This window comes from Mastomys coucha, unplaced genomic scaffold (assembly GCF_008632895.1).
Source record: "Mastomys coucha isolate ucsf_1 unplaced genomic scaffold, UCSF_Mcou_1 pScaffold15, whole genome shotgun sequence".
Classification (NCBI taxonomy): Eukaryota; Metazoa; Chordata; class Mammalia; order Rodentia; family Muridae; genus Mastomys; species Mastomys coucha.
Genome location: NW_022196897.1, coordinates 166466320 through 166489880, shown reverse-complemented (window position 1 = coordinate 166489880; position 23561 = coordinate 166466320). Strand labels below are relative to the sequence as shown.

Sequence of the window (23561 nt, the reverse complement as noted above, 5' to 3'; positions counted from 1 at the left end):
GTAGACCAGGCTGGCCTCAAACTCAGAAATCAGCCTGCCTCTGCCTCCCAAGTGCTGGAATTAAAGGTATGCGCCACCACTGCCTGGCATAGTCAGCTCTTTCAAAGGCCAAATCTATGTCAGAATATGAAGTCAGGACAGTTGTATGTTTGAGGCCCTCATGGGCTGTAGTGTGTAACTGTATTACAAATAAAAATAAGGCAAATTTAGCATTGTTTTATAGTTTTCATAGTTCCTTAACACATTTTGCTTAGTGTATTATTTGCTTAGTGTAGAATATACATATTCTACATATATGTATATTCTGTAGTACTTTAAAATATCAATATGTAGTTATTTGTTGCTAATACTTAGAAACATCACTTTTTAAATTATTTATCGCCTATACTGTGTCCTGGCAGAAATAATTTATTAAGTGTTGTTTTGTAAAATTTACTTTTATGTGTATGAGTGTTTTCCTGCATGCATGTTTGTGTACCACTTGTGTATCTGTGCCCACAGAGGCCAGGAGAGGACATTGACTCCCTTGGGATGGGAGTTACAGACAGCTGTGAGCTGTCCAATGTAGTTTCTGGGAATGGAACCCAGATGCTCTCTGTAAGAGCATCTGGTGCCCCTAGCTCCTCTTCAGCCATCTCTAACCTGTTGGTTGACTTTTACAGCTTTCCTTTGTAGAATCTTCTGACTTTTCTTTAGAGACCAATATACTGTGGTAGTAGAGGCCTCACTTCATCCATTCTTGCCTTCATTTGCTGCTCTGGCTAGCAGGGGCGTCACAGGAAGGGACTCTAGTTTTTTTCTCTAGTTCTCTTGTAGCACCCTCTCTTATCCCTTTTCTAGGCTGTTCAGTCTGCTGTGATAAAATAATACCATGGGCAAGGTTGGAGGGCTTGGTAAGGTTGGAGAACTTACCTTTCAGTCACAGACTCTGGAACTCCAAGACCAGTGTCCAGTAGATGGTGTGTCTGTTGAGAGCCTCTTCATGGTGCACAGAGGGTGCTTCTTATGATTCGAGGAAGGAGGCCAGAGGTCTTTTTGAACTTGACTCTTATTCTTGAGGCTCCACCCTATGACCCTTGACCTCCTAACACCCTCCCCTTAGTAGTTAGGCTTTGTCCTTTTCTGTCTCAGTGTTTTTGGCCGTGCTCCATGTAAACCGTACCACTTGTGTTAATCTGTTGCCTCCCTCTCCACAGCACTTGTAGCATGGCCAGATTTCAGAGTTCTTCAAATCCACGTGACTCCACTCTTCCTCAGGCCTGAGCTCAGAAACTGACACCATACTCTGTCTCCTGCTGTTTCTGGGGATCCTGAGAAATGGCTTTCTGCCTTGGTTTCTTTTAAACAATTTCTTCCTGCCTGCCTGGTTATGCTGTTTTCGGTTTATGGCTCATCCTTCCACTCATTCATTCATTCATTCATTCTCCCTTCCCTCACCCCTTTTTTGTCTTTCTACCCCTCTTCACTCTTTTCTTCCTTCCTCTTACTTCTGTTTCTTTGCTTGGGTCTTACTTAGTCCTGGTTAGTCTTGAACTCACAATGGGGCTAACCATGACCTTGAACTTTTGATCTTCCTGTCTCTGTCTCACACATGCTAGGATTGTGAATGTATGCTATTTCCCTCAGATTTCTTGGTATATTTTCTGATGCATAGGCGTTCCTGATTTCAAATTTATCTATTCTTCCCCCGAAGTAAACACTTTTTTTTTTTTTTGAGATATCTGTAAGTTTTTTTCTAACTCCAAGAACATGGGGATCTTTTGTGTTTTCCTGTAAGATTTTAGTTTTTGCTTCTATTTTTCCTCCCCTCAAGACAGGGTTTTTTTCTGTGTAGCCATGGTTCTTCTGGAACTTTCTGTTAGACCAGGCTGGCCTCAAACTCAGCTGCCTGCCTCTGCTTCCAGAGCGCTGTGGTTAGAAGGCATGCACCCTCATCACCTGGCTTAATGCTTTAATTAAAACTTTTTAATGTACATTGGTGATTTGCTTGCATATATGTCTACACGAAGGTCTTGGATTCTCTGGAACTAGATTTAAGACAGTTGTGAGCTGTCCCATGAGTCATGGGAATTGAAAACCTGGTCCTGGAAGAGCAGTCAGTGCTCTGAACCACTGTGTCATCTCCAGCCCTTGCTCTGCTTTTAAGCCTTCAGTCTTCATGAAGTTGGAATCATTGCTCTGTGTTGGGTCCCAGACTCCATTGTTTCAGGTGCAGTATGTCCTGACCACGCTGCTTCTGTGTTCTTTCAGGCTTTATCATGGAGGGCCTACATCTGGCTCTGATGTTTCATTTCACTCTTCTGTCCATCATGTCAACTTGTCCTTATGCAGCAGCAAAGTTCCATATTGATGGCGTGTTGCCTCGGATTGGTGCTAGAGCCTCCTGCCCCTGGGCTTTGGAGCTAATTCCTTGAAGGACAGATGAGTGGAAATTTTGTTGCTGTATTGGGCATTTTGAAGGAATAAACCAATACCCATTGTACAGTGGTGTCTGCCTGTCTGTGAGTGAGCACGGGCTGTCATTCATTTTTGATCTCATGCAGTGACTTCTAGATAAGTTTTACACTTTCCCAAGTTAATCTTGCACAAATTTTGCTAGGTTTATTCTGGGGCACTGTTGAGGTTGTTATTGCATTGATCGTGTCAACCCCCCCCCCCAAGCCTCCTGCAGTGGTGGGAACTGAACCCAGGGCACCATGTGCACTAGGCAAGCTCTCCAAACCATCAATTGTATACTCTAATTGAAACACTGCTACCCCATTGAGGTACATAATCAGTCCTTGTTTTTGATTGTGTAGTTTTGTTTGTTTGTAGTTTTGTTTATTTGTTTGAGACAGGCCCTCACTTAAGGATGGTCTGCAACTTACTGTTTATATAGCCCAGGCTGGCTTTGATATCGTGGTAGTATTCTTGTCCCCGCCTTCTGAGTGGGTTTACATTCTCTTTTTTGAGATATATGTGTGTATTCATGTGCATGCTAGGATAGGAACATGTGCGTGTCTAGAGGTCAAAGGTTGGTATGGTAGTTCTTTTATTGCTGTGTATCTTACTTGATTTTGAGACAGGGTCTCTCACTAACCCTGGAGCTCACAGATTCAACAAGACTGCCTGGCTGGCCAGCAAGCTTTAGGATCCTTCCATCTCCAAGGTGCTGCGGTTACAGAAGCACACCTCTGTGACAGGCTGTCCTAGTCATTTAGGAAGAGGGAACCTTGATTGAGAAAATTCCTCCACAAGACTGGTCTGTGGGCAAGCCTTTGGGGGCGTTTTTTAAACGAATGATTGTCCAAGGAGTGCCCAGCTCATTGTGGGCATTGCCACACCTGGGCAGTTGGTCCTGGAGTGTATAAGGAAATAGGCTAGGCCATTCCCCGTGGCTTCTGCATCTTCAGTTCCTGCCTCCAGTTTCCTGCTTTGATTTCCCTCAGTGATAGAGGAAACCTGAAAGTTGTAAGCCAAAATGAACCATTTTCTCTTCAGGTTGCTTTTGGTCATGGTGCTTTAACATAACAATAGACATCTAAGACCTGTCTATTTACAGTTTCTGGGAATCATAGACAAGATGTTTGTGTGGCAAGCCCTTTACCAGATCTGATATTTTAGAGCTTTATGTGGTTGTCACGAGAAAGAAGTTGTTGCATTTTGTTTGCTTTCTTTGTATCTCTTTACAATCTTAACAGTGCTGTGTGAGCTGCAATCTCTCTTTTGGCCTTACCTGACATTCCTGTCTCTCCAGGTCAGGTCCTTTTTTTTTTTTTTTGCTACAGGAGACCACTAGAGCTGTTCCCGGCAGCTGAGGTTGTGGCTTAGCTTCCTCAGGGAGTGGAGGTGTGTGCCTCCTTGGTCCCCTGTGTTGTTCCTAGGCTATCCACTGGCTTTGCCTCTGGTTGCTTCTCATCCCTCTTAACAGCCAAGTCCTATCCATCCTGCTTGTGGGCCTTCACAAGGGGTCTAAACGTTCCTTATTGTACAAAGTGGCTGTCCTTCCTGATACACACATAAGATAAGTGATCTATTACATTGGTTGGGTACACTGGGAACTGTAGAAGGGTGTGCCACATGTGTGTAAAGGTTCCGATGGTTTATGGAGACTGGCCAATGAGTATGCAGGGTGGCACAGAACAGGTTGGATGTATGTGTGGTGGCACATGGTGGCACTTTGTGAGTGTATGAGGCAGCTCACAGTAGGTGTCAGTGTGTGTGCTGGCTGTCAGGATGATGGGAGAGCCCATGGCTGTCTTCTCCTGATCACGGTTTGTTAAGTGAGGTTGCCAGAGAGTCATGGTTGGAGTGTAGTTTGGCTGCACACTGTTTCAAATGCATTGTACTCAAGCCTGACCTGTGTTCTTGTCAGCAGCGGACATAGCACTAGTTTAATACATTTTTGCCACAAGCAGAACACAAGTACAGGCCTGGCACTCCTTCAGCCTGGTCTCAGATTGCCTCTCCCACTTCTAGCATTTGATCCTAGCACTCAGGCAGAGGCAGGCAGATTTCTGTGGGCTCAAGGCCAGCTGGGTCTACAGAGTAAGTTCCAGGACAATCAAGGTCACAGAGAGAAACTCTTGAAATACAAAAACAAACAAACAAAAATTGTTACTATGTGTAGCATGGGTTTTTAGCTACTCTGCTCTATACTTCAGGTGGGTAGCACTTCTAGCCACCTGCCCAGGGAATCTTTGGATCTGCCAATGAAAGATACACACACATTAGCTTATTTTTAATATGCCACTTGGCTCAATGGCTGGGCACTTCTAGCCCTCCTCCTGCTGCCCTAGGTCCAGTGGGGGAAGTCTCACATGGCTGCTTGGCTTTATCTCCTGAAGCTCCTACGTCCATTCATCCATATTCTACTGCTTCATGGTGATTTTCCTTTTCCTCCCTGTTGGTCCTAGCCTGAGCAAGTCTTAAGGATTTCACCCATTTCCCGTTTTCCTTTGCCCAGCCATTGGCCGCTGGCATCTTTATTGATTGATCAAAAACCAATTGGGGACAAGGACCTTTAGCGTTTGGACATGCAGATTCCCAATTGAATTCTGTGTCTAACACCTTAAAACGGATCTCACTTAGCATGGACTCTGACGTGAACAGACTTTCGGCCTTAGAGTGGCTGTGCATTGGGCTATCCTAATGGCATACACAGAAGGCTAGAAGTCATTTGGCAGTCATGGGGTCACCAGTCAGGCTTCTGCTGCTCTGTTGCTCCCCATGCTCAAACATGCTCATTTCACCCAGGTTTATGTCTCTACACAGCAAAGCAGTGCTGGCTTCTAAGTCTTTATTTTGCAAAGTTTCTAACTTAAAGGAAGGGCTAGCATGCTTTCTTTCCCTGGGTCCAGCAGCTCCTGACAGTTACAGCAAGCCACTGTTGATCTGTAGCCATGGCTTGGTGTTTGTGGGAAGTAAGACCTCCCCAACTTGTTTCTTGGTCATGATGTTTGTGCAGGAATAGAAACCCTAAGACAAATTGGTACCAGCATAGTGGGGTATTCCTGTGACAACCTGACCATGTTTTGGGGAGGACTGTGGAAGGACTTTGGAACTTTCAGCTAGAAGAGCCACTGGTAGAACTCTGTGGGATGTTCTGTGGGAGCTTGGAAGATCATGTTGAGAACAATGCAGAGATGGAGGCCTTGCTTGTGAAATTTCAGAGGGAAGATTAAAAACTCTTATCAGGGCCATGTTGTTTTGATTGTGACGATTCTGTGGTTTTGGTTAGCTGGGGCTGGAGTATCAGCTGTGATTAACAAGATACCAGAACTACTAAATCGAAAACTTTGCATTACTGGGACTATTGATGCTGGTTAGCTGGAGCTAAGAAATTAGCAGCGATTAAGAAGAGACCAGCATCACTGAGGTGACATCTTCTGGGAACTGTTTTCTGAGAGCACAAAGAGGCTGTGTTCCAGAGATAACCAAGGTTGTACCTTGTGCTGCAGCAGGACTTGGTAATGTGTAAGAGTCACCCAGGTATGGTACTGGTTTTGAAGGCATGAAGGGGTCATGAAGAGCAGCTGAGGCTCGGCACAGTGAGAGGCCATGGGAGGCCATTGGTGGCCATTGGTGAAGGTGCAGCCTCCATTTACAATTAATGGCCCAGGACTGAAGGGGTCATGCAAAGGAACTGAGGCTTGGCACTATGAAGAGAGCCTATGAGAGGCTATTGGTGAAGCCTAGTTACAGCGGAAGACAGTGTTTTAGAGATACCAGTACCATGAATGACCACCAAGAACAGCAGCAGCAGTGGAGTACATACAGGCATCTGGAGCCTAGAAGACAAGGTGTATGCTACAAAGGGCAGAGCTGGAGAAGTGACCCAAGCCCTTGGAGGAATCCAGAAGATCATGAGTGGATCCCAGACATTGGACGGTTGGAGTTTGATTTTTGCTTTTGATTGTGACTGTGCCCTGATATTTTTCCCTCTTGAAGGAAGAAAGTATTTTAGTGGAGCCCACAGTTAAGAGACATTGAATTTTAAAAGATACTGGACATTTTAAATTGATTGAACTTTTAATATGTAAAGACTGTGGGACTTTAGATCTTGGGGATGAATAAGAAAGTAAGGGTTGGGGCTTAATAGTGATGTGTTTGTGTGTCAAGTTGACAAGGGGTCAATTGTACTGGCTGGTTTTGTGTGTCAACTTGACACAGGCTGGAGTTATCACAGAGAAGGGAGTTTCAGTTGGGGAAGTACCTCCATGAGATTCAGTTGTGGAGCATTTTTTCAATTAGTGATCAAGGCAGTAGGGCCCCTTGTGGGTGGTGCCATCCCTGGGCTGGAAGTCTTGGGTTCTATAAGAGAGCAGGCTGAGCAAGCCAGGGCAAACAAGCCAGTAAGGAATATCCATCCATGGCCTCTGCATCAGCTCCTGCTTCCTGACCTGCTTGAGTTCCAGTCCTGACTTCCTTTGGTGATGAACAGCAACGTGGAAGTGTAAGCTGAATAAACCCTTTCCTCCCCAACTTGCTTCTTGGTCATGATGTTTGTGCAGGAATAGAAACTCTGCCTAAGACAATGTCACTTTGAAATGGGTGGATATTGACAGAAGGACATTAGGTTGGTTAGTCTGTAGTTTGAACCTGTACACTACTAACATGCACACTCCTGCTTGTGAGAACACAAACTAAGGTCCAAAAGTCATCTTACCAAAGTCTACACTACTAACATGCACACTCCTGCTTGTGCAAACACAGCTAAGGTCCAGAAGTCATCTTACCAAAATCTGTCAGCTGTTTAAAATTGAAGAGAATTTAGGGGCTAATGCTTAAAGGGTACATTTGGGGTTAGGGAACTCTAGTGTAGGGACTGGGTCACAGTGCTGGGGACCTGTGGGTATCAGCCATTCTAAGTGGCGTACTTAGCTTCTCCTGCAGAACAGCTCCCTGTCTGGGGCTGTAGGCTCCTACCCCAGATCTGAGGGATCCTCAGTTTTAGTCATGAAGTATGCTGGGAGAGGTGAGCTGCCTGCCAATCACTGGCCAGTTCTGTGGCTTAGAAGATGCAGAAGGACACAGGTCCTGGGCACTTGGAGGAGGGCCACTCCCAACCAGGAAAACATTCTCATTCCCTCTCCCTCTCCCTCTCCCTCTCCCTCTCCCTCTCCTTCTCCCTACTCCCTCTCTTTTCCCTCTCTGCCCCCCCCAGCTCCCCCAGCCACAGAGTGCAGCAGCTTAGGTGCCCCCTGCCTTGTTTCCCTTTTCAAATGGGTCTCATGAGTCTGAGACTGGCCTATAACTTGCCACGTGGCTGCAGATGACTTAAACTTAAGGTCTTCCTGCCCACCTCCTGAGTGCTGAGAGAAGAAAGCAGGGTTTTGTACACCCTTATCTGCAGCCCAGCTCAGATCTCTTTTGAGGTCCATTTTGTGTCTGATAATTTGCAGATAGATTTTATACTAAACAGTCATTGAACAATATGCAATTTAGATGTTTGTAAACATGGTACTAATTTTTTTTTGGGGGGGTAGCCAATGCATGAAACAATTTATTGTCAACTATTTTATCCTGTTCTGAAAAGAGCAGTTAGAATTTGTGGTGGGAAGGAGGAGAAATGCAGGTGAGCAGAAGCGCTAATTGTAGGGAGCAAAGGTTTCTGTAAGTTCCAACCCTTTCCCTCAGGGAGCTGACTTGGAGAGCAGGCATAGCTAGTGACTGTGAGGGGCTGTCTGAAGAGGCTGCTAAGAAGTTCTGTGTCTGCATCTGGAAGCCTGTGAGAGTGCAGAGGACACTTCTGATGCTTGGAGGCTGCCGTGGAGAAAGGAGGCACAGGACCATCTGCTCTCAGCAGCTGGAGCTTAGTCCTGCAATGGGAGGGAGTCATTAGAGACCTGCTCCTGGCTTAGGTGACAGGCAGTTACAGCTCAGGCAGGTGCAGAAGCTGGAGCAGAAGCCGACTGGTTGTGTGACAGTGGAGTATGGAGAGGAGGGGCAAGGAAACCTTGAGCAGTCACGATCGGGCGAGTGCAGCTCTGCAGTGGTAAGCTGGTGTAAAGTGTGTGGTTTCAGTGGGGAGAATTGTTGGGAGAGAGAAGAGTAGGTTTGGAGTCAGGACCTAGATTTGGGGTTGAGGATGAGTAACCAGGAAGCAGCCTGCAGAGAGAAGAGCTGCTGCTATAGGGTCACAGGTCCCTGAGTGACAGGGAGACTCGTGGCAGCAAGTCTTTTGGGATGAGTTTGAAAGCTGAGGCAATGATAGTGAGGGGCCTTTTCAGGTGCAGGGTTGTCTTGTGGGACTCTGTGACATACCTGTGACACACAAAGCTGGATTCCTCTTGACACCCACCCCATCCATTCCAGATTTGCACATGGGACTCTGGTTATTTGACTCTTTATCCTGAGATAGGAAAGGGCTGTGAAGTGTTACTTGTGTTCGTATGCATGGCTCTTCCTTGTGTTGTCAGTTTGTTGATGTGTACACAGACTACTTAGTTAAACACATTGTGGCTGAAGCCCCACAGGCCGCCGTTCAGGGTCTCTCTGTGGAGTGGGCTTGATGGGCAGTACTGAGTACTCGGACTGTTCTGTAACCAACTGTCAGTTCTCAGGTGATCCCAGAGCCAATGCCTAGGGAGAGTGCAGGCTGGAAAGACAAAGAGGCCTGTTGGGCTTCTAGGACCTACTGTGTGGGCTCCTTGGGTCAGCAGATACCTGCTGTGATAACTGCAGCCCACTTTCTGGGCTCTGAAGAGGAAAGAGGCTCATGTAGGAGACAGCCTTTTCTTCTGGCTCTCTCAGGTGCACTCTGCCTGGCTCACTCTTAGGTGTGTCCTCCTGGGGCATCTCTGTCATTAGAGAACTCCATTGCTATTTGGCCCTTTGACTTGGAGCTCATGCTGAGATTCTGGGCATCCTCCATGACTTTTTACCAGCTGAGCTGTACTATGAGAGGTGTCATTAAAAAGGAGCCTGGAAGGCATATTGCACTACAGGGTCAGCTTCCAGTTCCCACGTGTGAAGGCAGCCTGGATATGCTGGTTGAGACTGTGCCTTATCTTTAGAGCTTACTTGGTTCTTGCTTTGTGCATGAGCATGTGCGTGTGTGTTTGTGTAGGGCTTTATGGAGGTGCAGTTGACATACAGGAATCTCCTATGGCCTCCGTGCTGTTTGCTAGACCGATACACAAATCCCGGAACTCACCACCAGTCAGGATAATGAGGCTCCTGTCATCTGAACACTTCTGCTGGTCCCCCATTCTCTAGCATTTGCCTGTTTGCCCACTTTCTGTCTCACGGAGTTGGGTCCTGGAACATAGACGCATATAGTGTAGATCTTTTCCTGGCTACTTTGATTCAGTGTTGTCATTTGACGGTCATCTGTGTTGTATCCATGGCTCATTCTTAATCGCTGAATACTTTTCCATTATGCAGACACCATACATGTTGTCTCTGTATTGGTATACTTTGTTATTCCTAGTTTTGGGCTGTCAGAAATAACACTGCTTCAGTTAGTTCAGGTCCAAGTCTCTGAGGTGGACTAGAGTGGAGGGCTGCATGACATCATGGGGTTGGCCTAAGATTGCAGGATGGGACATGCTGCTCCAACATGCTGCTGGGAGTTCTCTGCCCACATGACCAGTTAGGTTTGGTTTCTTTTCAGCTGGGGTGTGGCTAGCTCCGAATGGTGGATTTAATTTGCACTTTCCTTACTGGCCTTTGACACTGAGCTTATTCGTTGTGTGGGTTGTCTTTCATCGCTGGGAAGTGCCTACTTCCCAGATATCTTGCCTACTTCTGATTTTCTTGCTGAGGTGTGAGAGTTCAGTGGGTGTGTGTATTCTGTACACTGGCCTTCTCTGTTTGCTCTGGGTTGGGGACCAGCATTTCCCTTCAGCTTCTGGAGAAGAGCTGCAACTGGAGTCCTGGGTGTGTGAATCGTCCACTTGTTCCTTTGTGGACCATGCTTCTGGAATGATTTCTAGAATAATGGTGGTGTCTTCTCTCTCCTGAGCTCTGGTCTTAGATGCAGAGGGTAGTAGATCCAAGCCTTCTGTCTTACCTGTCTCCTGAGCTCTGGTCTTAGCGTGCAGAAGTAGATCCAAGCCTTCTGTCTTACCTCTCTCCTGAGCTCTGGTCTTATGTGCAGAAGTAGATCCAAGCCTTCTGTCCTCCCTGTTTCCTGAGTGAGCTCTAGTCTTAGCGTGCAGAAGTAGATCCAAGCCTTCTGTCTTAACCTGTCTCCTGAGCTCTGGTCTTAGGTGCAGAGGTAGATCCAAGCCTTCTGTCTTACCTCTCTCCTGAGCTCTGGTCTTAGGCGGATACGGTACATCCAAGCCTTCTGCATTACCTGCATTACCCTGGTCCTTGCTCACTTGCTTACACGCCCACTCTGTTTCTGCAGTCTGGGCTGTGCTGTTGCACTGATGAGGCACTGCTTGGCCTCTGGAGATTCTGAGGCATTTCCTGGATCTCCCTTGGGTACAAATCCATTTCATATCCTAGTGTCATTGCATTTCTTAAGAACATACATGTTTGAGACAGGACGTCTGAAATGTTCTCCTTCCTGTTGCAATGGTGTGGCAGGCGGTAGGCGGCAGGCCCATAGGGTCTCTTGTCTGCTGTAGAGCCTCCAATTGTATCAGCTTAGTGTGAGTTCTGGGCTTCCTTCCCTGAAGTGATCAGTGCTATTGGGGTCCTGTGTACTTTAGAGGGTGGCATGGCACCCTCTATTCCCTTATTGGCATGGCAGAGCTTTGTTGCCAGTGCCAGGGGATCCCATCCAGAATGTGCTGTCTTTCATGCTTGCTTTCCTTTTCTCTTGTCATTTGTTGGAGCTTCTGGGGAAATCACCTCAATTTTATCATACCCTCTTGACCTATTCTCTACTTTTCCTTTTTGCAATGTCTTCTGTATGGTGCTGGGCACCTGCACTTGGCCATCCTGTGGGCTGTGGGTGTCTGGCTAACATTGAAGGGCATTCTGATCAATTCTTACTTCTCTCAGGCAGGTGTTTTCTAAAGAGAGATGGCACTGTGCATTTGTCTGTTTAGGTCTGTGCCAGGTATCTAGGATCTTTGATTGTTACCTGTTATTTGCATGGTGAACAGTTAGAGGAACTGGGTAATGTTAGCTTTAACCAAGAGTTTAGTTAGAGGTCAGGGATGCAACCAAGGCAGGGCCTATGAGCCACCATGGGCTGGCTAAGCTTTGCCTACTAGGCTCCACTGTACCTATTGTATTGGGTATATTTACACCAGTCAAAGGAGCGTCAAAGCTTGAGGGTAGGGTGGTATTGACCCCTCTTAGACTCCTTATCAGCTAAGGAAATACAGGGTCCCTTTAGTCTGTTTTGCATCAGTAGGTAAGAGGTGTCCTTGAGGAATTCTGCAGGGTGCTCCACCAGCTGGGCTTGACCACGCTCTGCAGTGACAGTAGCCACATGATAGTCATACAAAACTTCCAGGACATGTTGCTCGTACCTTGTTAGGTCCACAAAGAAACACTGGCCTACAGTGTGCTGATGCAGATTGTGCAAGGTAGTTAGGTCTAGAGGGACATTCATTTCCTTAATGCCAACATTAGGGTTTTTTGGATTAAGAATTTTGTGAGTTCAAAGAGACCCTGCTACTTTTTCTGGTATACTCAGAGCTTGACAACATTAAAGACTCTCCCTATGGGAGTGCGCTGGCTTATTCCTCACAGAAGGAAAGCCTAGGGTTTTCCTGGTTGTGTAGCTTACAGGAGGTTCTAGTTTCAACTCTGTCACCAGCATCCCCTTCCTCTCAGGCATATTACTTTGTAGCTGTGTCCTGCTGGGCTGGCTGTTGCTGAGGGTATCTGTAGCTGTTGTGGAAGTTAAATTTAAGATAGATGCATTACTGTTGCTTCTAGGACTTAGGATACAGTTAGTTGCTAGTTTTGAAGCCAAAATGAGTCAAACTTGGTACAGTTTGCTTTCCTAGAGTTTCAAGCACTTTGAAGGGTGAGAGGCTGTAGACTGCTCAGTACCTGTTCTTGTGGACATCTGTGTTACGTTGTGGGTGCATCCTGGTCACCTAGGCGAAAGCACAGCCCCCTTGTCTGACAAGAATAGTATTCCCATGAATATACCACAAGTTTTGGTTTGGGTTGGATGTTCTGGGGTGCATCAGGCTGGAGAAACTTGGCTGTACTCAAGAGTTGTGACTGAAGTTCTGCAAACAGACTTCAGTGTGTAGGACAGAGAATTATGGAGAAGGTGCGGAGTAGTTAGCTACTCAAGACACAGGCTCACTGCTGTTGGAAGCCTGTGGTGAGTGGGTGCCTGCCCCTTTGTGAGTGTAGACAAGGCAGAGGCAGTGTTTCACACGTGCTTCCACATCTGAAGAGGCTGCAGGGCACACATCTGGGCTGGAGCTTTGGCTACTGAACTTGGCTTTGCCACATGCATTCACAAGGGTGAGAGGAGATGCGATGTGGTCTTAGTGTATTTGGACAGCCCTCCACCATCCTGTGCTCTGTCTCCACCCAGAAGGCAGCTTCTTTGCAGCTGCTCACATGTTTCCTGTAGTACCCTGGTCAGGGTCTGCTTGTGCTGGGGTAGGGGGTCCTTCCTGATGCCAAGTCTCCTTTGTCCCCAGGAATGGTCCTCGTGCGGAGTGAGAATGGGCAGTTGTTAATGATCCCTCAGCAGGCCCTGGCCCAGATGCAGGCCCATGCCCAGGCCCAGCCTCAGAGTACCATGGCACCCCGTCCTGCAACCCCCACAGGTGCTCCACCTGTCCAGATCTCCACCGTGCAGGTGAGTGCATGCGTGGTGAATAGGCTGGTGTGGGGTGCCGCTGGCTCAGCCTGGCTCACCCATTCCCCGCTGTTGCGTACTGGGGATGTTGCAAGAGTGAAGGTGTGTCTCATGTGAGTGGACATTGAGGCATGCACAGTTTACAAACTCAACCATCAGGTAGGGTCTAGGATGGCTCTGATCTCCCATTCTCCTGGCTAAGACCATCTGCTCTTGAAAGCCAGCTCTTGTGGCCAGTGCTCAGCTTGCTGACTGAGTAGGGTTAGAATAGGAGTCAGCTCGGAGTCAGCTGCCTTGGCTGAGCCCTGCCTTTCCTCTTGCTATCAGTAGGTTTAGCTTTCTGTGCCCCAGTTCCTTCCTCTGTAAAGTATAGATCTGGTCATGCACAGGTCATGGTACTGTCCTGAGGACTGAGCATGCTTGAAGTACCAAGAGTGAGAAGAAGGCAGAACCAAGGCCATACAGGTGTACCCTGGCTCCCAAGCCTGGACGTCGTCAGTCTTGATGCCAGGCTGTGCTGTCCCAGTGTGCAGTGCCCTCACACCCTCAGCACCATAAGCCCAGGGTCTCCAGCATACTCTGTTCTGTGCTTTGCGTGGCCTTGCTTTTGTCTGGTGCCTTCCCCAGATAGCTGACAAAAGAGATGGCGGAGTAATCCTGATACTTGCTTTGGAGTTGTGCCCTGTCCTGTAGTTGGGGTGTCTGTGCTGGAGGTGGGCAGAGCTCCCCAAAGGAAACAACAGAGAGCACATCTGCAGTGTTGTTTCCTGAGGAGGAAGGTTCTCTGTGGTGGGTGTTGCCTCTCATCTGCCTTTGTGTCTGTACTCATTCTGCTCTGGTCACCTCAGGACTCCAGGCATCTCCATCCTGCTTGACCCCGCCTTCCCCTTTGACACCCTGTGTCTAGAACTCAGGGCATCTTCACTTTCAGTTCAGGCCAGTGTCCCCTAAGAGCACTGCCACAGCTGGGTTTCCAGATGTCTGCTTTAAAAGATGGCATTTTGTAGACTTCACTAAAAGGGACTGTTTTTAGGATTTTCCATGAAAAGTTAGTTTCTCATCATAGTTTTTTATTTTGGGCTTTGAACGATTTCCTTGTAGGTTAGTATAGTAGTAAGCAGTAGTGTATTTTTAAGTCTGTGTGTGCGCCTGTGCACACATACATTTGCACAGGTGCATGTGTTACTGTAGCTCATTTTAGATGATTTCTAACTTATTTTCCAGGCTCCAGGAACGCCTATCATTGCACGGCAGGTGACTCCAACTACCATAATTAAGCAAGTGTCTCAGGCCCAGACGACGGTACAGCCCTCTACAACCCTACAGCGCTCTCCTGGAGTACAGGTAAGAGGATGAATGGCTAATGCATCAGTAGGGATACATGGCTGACGGTGAGTGCTTTTGCTTCAGTATGATTTGAGGATGCAGGGGTCAATGAAGAAAGTGATTTTTCTGTGCAGGCTACATCCTTTCCTTCTTTAGTATTAGCAGCATTCAAAAGCTCTTTATAAAATGTAATTAGGAGTGTCACCTCGTTAATATTTGACTCAGGGCATCTTTGAGGAGAGTTTGTGTCTGTGCTGTGGCCCCATTACATGCTCATGGACAGAGCTACTGGTGTGTGTGCAAGGTGTCCTCTCAACTTCCTATGGCAAATTTGTAGATGAGCTGGGGAGAGGAGAGTGAGGGAGGGCCATTCTCCCTCATCTTGCTTTCCTAAGGTCAGTGCTCTAGGGAGCAGTAGAGGACTTTCCTGCAGACACTGGCCTTACCTGGGGCAGGTTGATGCTTCTGATGAACCTGTGCAGCTTCTAGCATATAAAGCCGGGGGAGTGAGGGGGCTTTCATGCCAGGGCTCCTCCGTTGCTGAGGGTGAAGCAGATGTTAAGAGTGGTGGAAAGGGCTGGTCAGGGAGGATGTAATATGTTTGGAGAGATGTACTTGGCTATGCAAGGCATTCCTGAACAGAGAAGACACATAGGATCAGGGGAAGATGTCATTGGCTGGGGAGGCAAACGTGGTTAGGAAGCTCTCTCTCCGGGCACTCATTTGGAAGCAGGTGGGAAGCAAAGAGCCTCAAAGGCTCTTGATGTTGAGTTTGTGAGCAGTCATACAGTGCAGGGCTTTGAGTTCTGTAGTGAAGCGCTGGCCGTGCTGGGTCCTGTGCTCACTCATACAGGATCTTAGCTGCAGTGTTCCTGTATAAGCTGTACCTCGTCCCAGTGGAGCCTGAGCTGAGTGATAGATTATAGGGCAGTCCATGTGGGCTTTTCTAAACTTTTCTGAACTCTTGGAGTTCAGCTCCATTTTCTTTGGTAGTTGTGGAGAGCAAGAACATCTTGGAGAACGGTTTCTTCCTATGCAGCTGTAAGCCAGGGGAGAGGCCTGTGTTTTTCAGAAGCTGGAGTCTGGCAAACCTGGGGTTTCCCGAGGGGAACTTGTAGAGCTGCCTATGTCTGACTCCAGCGTCTGCTGCTCTGAGGAGGAGGGGGCTCTAGAAGCTAGTGAAGCACTTGGTAAATTGTGTGTCATGTTTAGTGGTGACAAATGCTTTGAGGTTAGTGGACAATCTCCAGTCAGGGTGAATATGTCCCTCACTGTAGCTGTCAGCTGGAGTGAAGGAAAGGTGGCGAGAAGGGTCCCTTGGGTCTGCTGTCCCTGGCTTGTTGAGTCAGCTCTTAGTTTTTGTATATTATCTTCACATGATGTTTTGGTTTGATGGGCAATATGTGCTTATCATATGGAGACAATTATCACCCGTGAATCTGTTGCCAGCTGCAGGGTAATTTGGGGGCCAAGAGGCCTGGAAGTAGCTTAGTGCTTGTGCAGCTCTCTTATAAGCATTTGTGACTGGAGTCCTCCAAGGCTTTATCTAAGGGAGCTCTCCTTGGTATGGGTGTGGGATGTCACACTGCTCCCTGCCTTCAGATGGGTTGGGGGTTAGTGTTTAAAAAACAGAAGTGAGTAAATGGGGGCAGCTAAATTTGTAAATTGGAGAGGTACTAATGTAAAAACCAGTAAATATTTCATTGTGATTATTCAAGAATATAGAAATCTTAGGAAAGAGACTAAGGGCCAGTGGTTTGGAGAATCTGAGCCCATTGACATCTAAGTGCCCATTTGGTTTGCAAATGTTTTTATGTTTGGCCAAGGAGCACCTTCCCACAGCTGGGCTAGTACCTGTGATCCAGCTCTTATACCTGTGCCCCTGCGTGCTATGGCTTCTTGTCAGGCCTTACTTTTGGAAAGCAGAGAATGTTAGTGCAGGTACTTGTGGGGAGTGGAGGCCCTTCCTTTGTCTTGGTGGCCTAATTGGACTCTGTGGCAGATGCTATGGGCTGGAAGGTCACAACTGCTTTTTAGCCAGGGCTCTGTGAACATATTAAAGGGTTCTCAGGAGTAGTGTCTGAGATGAGAGCTCATTGTATATCCGATCCTCTGTGCTTGTCTCTGTGGCAGCCGTCAGTCAATGTGACAGATTCTGGACAGTGACAGGTTCAAGCCCATGAGGTTTATTGTAGATACAAATACACCTCCGTGCTATCTCTGTGGTCCTCGGGTGCCCTTGGCCATCTCACGTGGCTGCAGGAAGTGTGACTACTGGCACTTGTTGAGCCATTTGCTCCCCACTTTTTCAGAAGCTGTTTCACTTCCCTGGGCTTATGCTGTTGTTGAAATGCATTTACCTGTGTTTTGACTTCTAGCCTCAGCTGGTTCTTGGTGGCTCTGCACAGCCAGCCTCACTTGGAACAGCCACAGCTGTTCAGACAGGGACACCTCAACGAACAGTCCCTGGGGCCAGCACCACCTCCACAGCTGCCACGGTAAGAACTCCCTTTGAGATCCCTAGGGGCAAAGCCAGCCCATTGGTATTAGTAGGGAAATGGAGCTGGTATATAAAGGGGCTTGAAAATATTTTTGGGGCCCACAAGCCAACTAAGAACAGTGGCTCATTGAAGGGGCCCACATGAGAGCTTCTGTCTTTCCCTTATGGGGTAACCTGAAGGGGCCGTAACTGAGGAATGGTAGGAAAGGGCCCTGAGCATCCTGCTAGGGACCTAGGACCCTACAGGTGCCTGTGGAAGCCACATATATGTAGCTGCTGAGCACCTGTGGTCTGGGCTACAGTTTGTCTGTTTGTCTGTCTGTGTGTATCTGTCTTTACTGCTTTTCCTTTATATATCTGGAGCTTTAGAGAAGCTGGGGCCATATTTTGCAACTTTTCTTTTTGTGTTCTTTGCCAAGTACTTTTAACCATTTCCAGGAGCTGCCTGGCCAGGGCTCAGTGTGCTTGTGCACATTTAGGCAGGCAGCAGCCCCTGCCCTGATGTAAGGGCAGTGTGTCTTGGTAGATGCAGCCTTCCCTAAAGGGCTGGTTGAGAGATGCAGGCTTGGTGGCCTTCAGAGTGGCTAATTGCCCTTCTGAGAAGATTATGGCTTGTGCAAGAAGTAGTGTGTTTTTTGAAGCAAATTTAGATGTTGAGTTTATGTCTTTCAGACCTGTACACATTTCACTGCAGTGAGATACTGTGGGGGAAATCTCTTGTAACTTATATCTTTTTTTATTTTAATACAGGAAACTATGGAAAATGTGAAAAAATGCAAAAGTTTTCTATCTACATTAATAAAACTAGCTTCCTCTGGTAAACAATCTACAGAGACAGCGGCTAATGTGAAAGATTTAGTACAAAACTTACTGGTAAGAAACTCACATGAAACTCTCTGCCTCACTCTACTGTGTGACCTGCAGCCCATGTTCAGCCTGTAGGGCGACCTGGGTGTGCAGGTGAGAGCCTGTGGAAGGATCTGGAGGGGAGTGGGGTGCACTGTTGCTAGGATGTGTGGATTGCTTGGCATGACTCCAGTGTTCCTGCTGCACTTAGTTGGATCACCTGAGGGGACATGCCAGCACTAGGAAGGAAGGGTTAGAGGGCCCCTTAGCACCTGCCAGTGCTTGAGAGTTGCAGAATGTATGTCTGACAGCCAGTGTTGCTTCAGGTGGCAGCTCACCACCTCCTTCCTTCCCCTTTTAAAACTGAAGGAAACAGGAAGGGTCCTTAAATTCCAGTTTGTAGACAAAGGGTCTCTGCATCTGCCCATAGCCCTGCTCCTCTTCTCATCCCTTGAACATGTGATGCTGGTCTCTAAAAGGTGCCTGTGCTACTGGTGTGCAGAACTGACCTCTGCCATAGGTTGGTGCTCTTGTGTCCCTGCCTGTCCCATGGATATTTTATTTTGGCAGCTTGCTGGGGTCAGGTTTGAACTGGGCTCCTTGTCTTGTGTTGCACTTAACTCTGTCCCTCTAACCTAAGGCATCTACATCCTTACTCTGTTTTCTTTCTTTTCTGTTTCTTTGGTCAGGAAGCACAGGGATTTTGAGAGTGTTGTTTTCTGGTTTTTGGCTGGTGGAGTTTGTTGGTTCTGTCCTGCTCTCCTGCTCCTTTTCCCCTCCGAGGGGTTTGCAGGCCAGGCAGGGGTGGCACACACCAACCACTGTGCTGCCAGCAAGGCCACCTTTCATCAGAGCCCTGGGGCCTCCTCTTAGCTCATCTTATGTGAACTTTTCGTGGTCTTTGCATTAGCCAGACTAGGGCTTGGCTGCCTACAGCACATGCCATTCCCAGGATCAGAAATGTCACCAGCCTGTGTGCCTTACCTTGGCCACTGTGCCCTCCTCAGAGCCCAGTGAGGATGCGCTCCTCCCTCGAAGGCCAGCTGCTGAGCTTTGTGCTCTGGTGGTGCCGATGGCCTCTCTTCTCCTCTGCCAGTTTGAAATCTAGCTTTGTGTTACTCTAGGAAGCTTACTGCCGTAAACCTGCTCCCAGCAGTCTGCCATTGTTCTGCCCGCTGCTGCCTTATCCAGGTTTTGGAAACCCTGGACAGATGCTGTAGTAGTGTGGGTGCCTCTCTTCATGGCAGTGTGGCTAGGCCTCTGCCCCACTTCAGGTATCTAGTCCTCACCCATCTTACAGGGTTCTTTAGTCTTTACACATGTCCTCAGGTGTCTGAGACAACTGTGTGCCTCACTTGTAGACTCTTATGCTTCCCCTTTGGTGCTGGGCAGGCCTAACTATGGGTGCTTATCTCTCCTGGCAGGTGCCCTACTCCCTGACTGGGCTAGAGTTGCTCTTGCCACTCTGTAACACTCTGTAACACATGCAAAATGCCTGGTACTGTAGGTGCCTGGTGGGACCCAAGTGAAAACACTTCACCGAGAAGCCTGTGGGAGGGTGTTAACCTGGACCAGTAACTAGCCAGCTAGAGACATGCTCACCAGCTGCTGTTCAGGGTCCAAGAGGGACCTGTCATGTGCACCTAGGGATCTGCATCTGTTACACTGGGCAGTGGCATACTGACACACTTGCTGTTAGAAGGGCCAGACCAGTATGATGCTAGGGTTTATGGTATGTGCCGTAAAGTTGTGTGGAAATGCGTCAAGGCAATTGCCATGTGAGGTCACAGCAATGTCAATGTGGTTTGTTTTTCAGGATGGGAAAATTGAAGCAGAAGATTTCACTAGCAGGTTATATCGAGAACTGAACTCTTCACCTCAGCCTTACCTTGTGCCTTTCCTGAAGGTGATTGACAGCTTGTGCTTGCAGCAGTGTGGTCCAGTCAGGGATGGATGTCACAGATTCCACCTGGTGTGGCTGGGACAGAACTGGCTTTCTTGCAGCTGAGCGTCCAGATGCATTACAGCTCTAGCACACTTGTGTAGGGCCAGTGCTCCTTGGGGGAGGGCTTGCTTCCAGCAGAAGCCTGGGGTCCCTGACATTGGCACCTCTTGGAGATGCATTTTGTTTCCAAAGTGCATTGTAGCCAGTTCTCTCTAAGAAAGCCCTGGTCAATGAGTATGTTTGGAGTTAAGTGACAGGATTAGTACCTGACACTGTAAATGTGTGTTACTACATCTAGATGAAGTGATGTTAGCCGTGGGGGCTTTTCTGAAGGATTATGCTTCTGAATTTTTAAGATGCTATAAGCAGCAAGGTTCCAGCTGTGCCTGACCCTGCCTGTCTGTTTGTCCTCAGAGGAGCTTACCTGCCTTGAGACAGCTGACCCCAGACTCCGCGGCCTTTATCCAGCAGAGCCAGCAGCAGCAGCCGCCTGCCTCACAGGCCACAACTGCGCTGACGGCTGTGGTGCTGAGCAGCTCAGTGCAGCGCACAGCTGGGAAGACAGCTGCCTCGGTGACCAGCGCCCTCCAGCCCCCGGTCATCAGCCTCACGCAGCCCACACAGGTTGGCGTTGGCAAGCAGGCACCGCCCACACCACTGGTATGAAGGCGCGAGCCTGGCATGGTGCTCTTGCCAGCCGCCATGCCACTTAACTGACCAGCCCTGGCTCGGAGCCCCTTTCTGGAAAGAGCAGGCAAGGAAGCTCCTGCTGGAAAGACGTGTGGTTGTTTTCATGAGTAATTAAAGTGTGAGCTGCAGGTTGAGGCCCACGACTTTGTATTGTGTTCTTCATAGAATGAAGGGAACTTCTTGGCTCCCTTCTTGGCAGGTCCTGAGCCTGTTGCTGGCCGTTTGTACAGGAACACAGTGTTTAGTGGGCCTCTTAGGAGGATACTCTCAGGACTTTGAGTGATGCCTGAAGGTTCAAATTTTTGGGATTGGGAAGGCGATGGGTTGGTCAGGCTTTTGCCTTCCCAGGATAGAGCTGGCTGATGGCAATAGTGCTCAGGGAAGGCTGAGGGCTGCTGGCAGGTGGATCTGGCTTTGTCTGATTTGCATTCCTTCACCGTGAGTTGCATTCAGAGTGTATGTATGTACGCCTGCCCTGGACAGCCTCACCACACATAAAAGGCAAACTTCCAAAGGGGGCTAGCTGTACAGTAGCATGTTGCAGAGCATCTGTGAGGTCTTAGATTCACTTCCCAGCTCTGGGTGGTGGATGACAGACAGTTGGGATTGTTGTAAATGCGGCTTAAGAATGAGTAGTTGCAGGTGGTACAGTGCTGTATGCAGGGTTTGTGTTAAGGAGGCCAGACTCTTCTGGGTGCTGGCTGCCCTGCTAGAGCTTGCTTTAGTCTTTACTCTGTTGGTAGTGAGGAGAAGAGCTGAGAGTAGGCTGAAGGACCATAGCTGAGCAGGTTTTCTCACTGGGAAGGCATTCCTGTATCCTTTGCTTTCACATGGTTTCAGGAGGGAACTGTGCTGTTCAGCAGCCAGCACCCTGATTTACCCAGAAGACAGTTGTGTAGAAGAGCATGCTCTCTGTGAGGGTCTCACCTCTGGTCCTGGTTCTGTCAGTTGTGGCCTTGAGTACTGGACTACATGCAGAACCATTTCCATTGTGTTGGTTTTAACTGTCAATTTGGAATAATGTAGAATCATCTGGGAAGAGCGTTCTTAATGAGAGATTATCTAGATCGGAATGGCGTGTAGGTATGTCTGTGGGGGATTGTCTTGATTTTTGATTGATGTAGGAAGACTTACCCTGATTGTTGGTGGCACTGTTTCCTGGGTCCTGAATTGTGTAGCAGCTCAGAAAGCTAGATGCACAGAAGGGCACAGGCAGGCAACATGGCTACATTTGTTTCTCTTGACTGTAGATATGGTGCGACTAGTCTCTGTTGTTGCCTCTGCGACTTCCCTGCAGGGATAGACTGTGACCAGGAATTGCAAGCCAAACAAACCTCTTCCATCAATTATTCTATCAGGCTGTATAATCAGTGTCAGAAGTTATGGTAGAACAGTGGTGTTTCTTTTCACAAACATGAACATGGTGTGTTCAGCCACTTGGTTGTTGCTGTATGCTGCCCTGATCCCTCTCTTATACCCCCAATTTCTGCTTTTGTGTGCAGCTGAGGCAGATAGCTCAACTTCATGCAAACCTGGGCCTGAGGCCAGAGGATCTCAGAACCCAAGGAAGTGAGCCACTTTTCTATATCTTCATTTGATGGCTTCTCAGTAGAAAGCCCTAGCCTGAGTTGCCCATCCTGTGTGGTGTGAACACCATGTTCTGTTGCAAAAACAGTTCTGGTGCAGGCCTCAGCCTAAATCCTTTGCAAGTGTCCTGTTACATGTGGTGCTCAACAAAAACACAACCACCATTTAAAAAAAAAAGAAAGAAAAAAGCAGAGTTGGGGTTCAAATCCTAGAAGGGTTTCAGAATCCTGCAGACACTGTGATACTGTGTTATACCGCCAGCCACACAGGAAGGCTCCTTTATATAAACCAAAATTCTTCCAGGAAAGTTCTTAGCCCAGAGATTTTATGGTCGGGCCATCAGGGAGCTTCCTGTGGGCCAGACCTAGAATACATCCAGTGATGTGGGCTCTTGGAGCCTGTTGTAGACCAAGGCAGTACACAGGACAGTAGAGCTGAGTAGGCCCTGAGGTATGGACCAACCACCCTTGGGCTAAGCGTGGTTCAGAGGCTGACAGGCTGGGTTGGGACAGACAGCCAAGTGCAGGGCAGGATTTGGAGATCCATCTTTACTCCAATAGAAGAGTAATCTGACCCTATAGAAAACTTAGAATAGAAATAAGTCACTCGACTTATGGCCATCAGGCAATAGTGTCAGTCTGCTGACAGGCTGGGAGAAAGAAGTCCATGTTTCTTGTGGGGCCTGAGCTTAGTAAATTTTGCTTTGCTCCTGCCCTCTAGGATATGTGTGGGGTCCAGTCAGGTCTAAGTGTCATGTGCTCCATGTACTTGCTCTGCTGTACTGTGGCCTGGTGTGGTACCATTCTGTCTTTGTCTAAATCTTTTGACGCTGTGTGCAGAGGCTTGTTGAAGACTTGTTGGGCCAGGCTTTTAGATGTGAAATGAGGTGTACATCTGGACTTCCTGGAGCTTCTGGCAGGGCAAGGTTGGGGTAGTGCTGATGAAGCAGGTAGCTGGCTTCATGGGTCAGTGTGGTGGCCCCTAGGATGTGTGTGTGCTCATGCACTATGCTGGCTGTGCCCCAGGTGATCCAGCAGCCCCCGAAGCCTGGAGCCTTGATCCGGCCCCCGCAGGTGACCTTGACGCAGACACCCATGGTCGCATTGCGGCAGCCTCACAACCGGATCATGCTCACCACACCACAGCAGATCCAACTGAACCAGCTGCAGCCAGGTGAGGCCCCGGCTGCTGCCACCCAGGACTGGCTAGTCCTGGAAATGGCCAGTTGTGGGACTGGTACTTGATTTCATTTAATCATTGTGATAAAATTAATTTACGCACATCGCTCAGTGACTTAATTTATGAGGTTTGTGCAAGCCATTACCCTTGTCAACGTGGTTTTTAAATTCCCTGAATTATCTATATTACACTGTTAGTATATATTAGATACTTTTAGCTAGACCTTCTAGCTGCCTGTCTCTCTCCCCAGGTGGGCGGGCAGGCAGGCAGGC

General features: G+C 48.1%; 1 protein-coding gene across 1 annotated transcript in view; it reads left to right on the top strand.

Moving 5' to 3' along the window:
• Window positions 1–23561, top strand: part of Taf4 (TATA-box binding protein associated factor 4) — a 60744-nt gene that overhangs the window by 20245 nt on the left and 16938 nt on the right. The window contains exons 2-8 of the mRNA XM_031372956.1: window positions 13056–13216; window positions 14441–14560; window positions 16921–17040; window positions 17793–17915; window positions 19705–19794; window positions 20248–20493; window positions 23136–23283. Of these exons, the coding sequence (XP_031228816.1) occupies window positions 13056–13216; window positions 14441–14560; window positions 16921–17040; window positions 17793–17915; window positions 19705–19794; window positions 20248–20493; window positions 23136–23283 (1008 nt within the window). The remainder of the gene's footprint in view (window positions 1–13055; window positions 13217–14440; window positions 14561–16920; window positions 17041–17792; window positions 17916–19704; window positions 19795–20247; window positions 20494–23135; window positions 23284–23561) is intronic.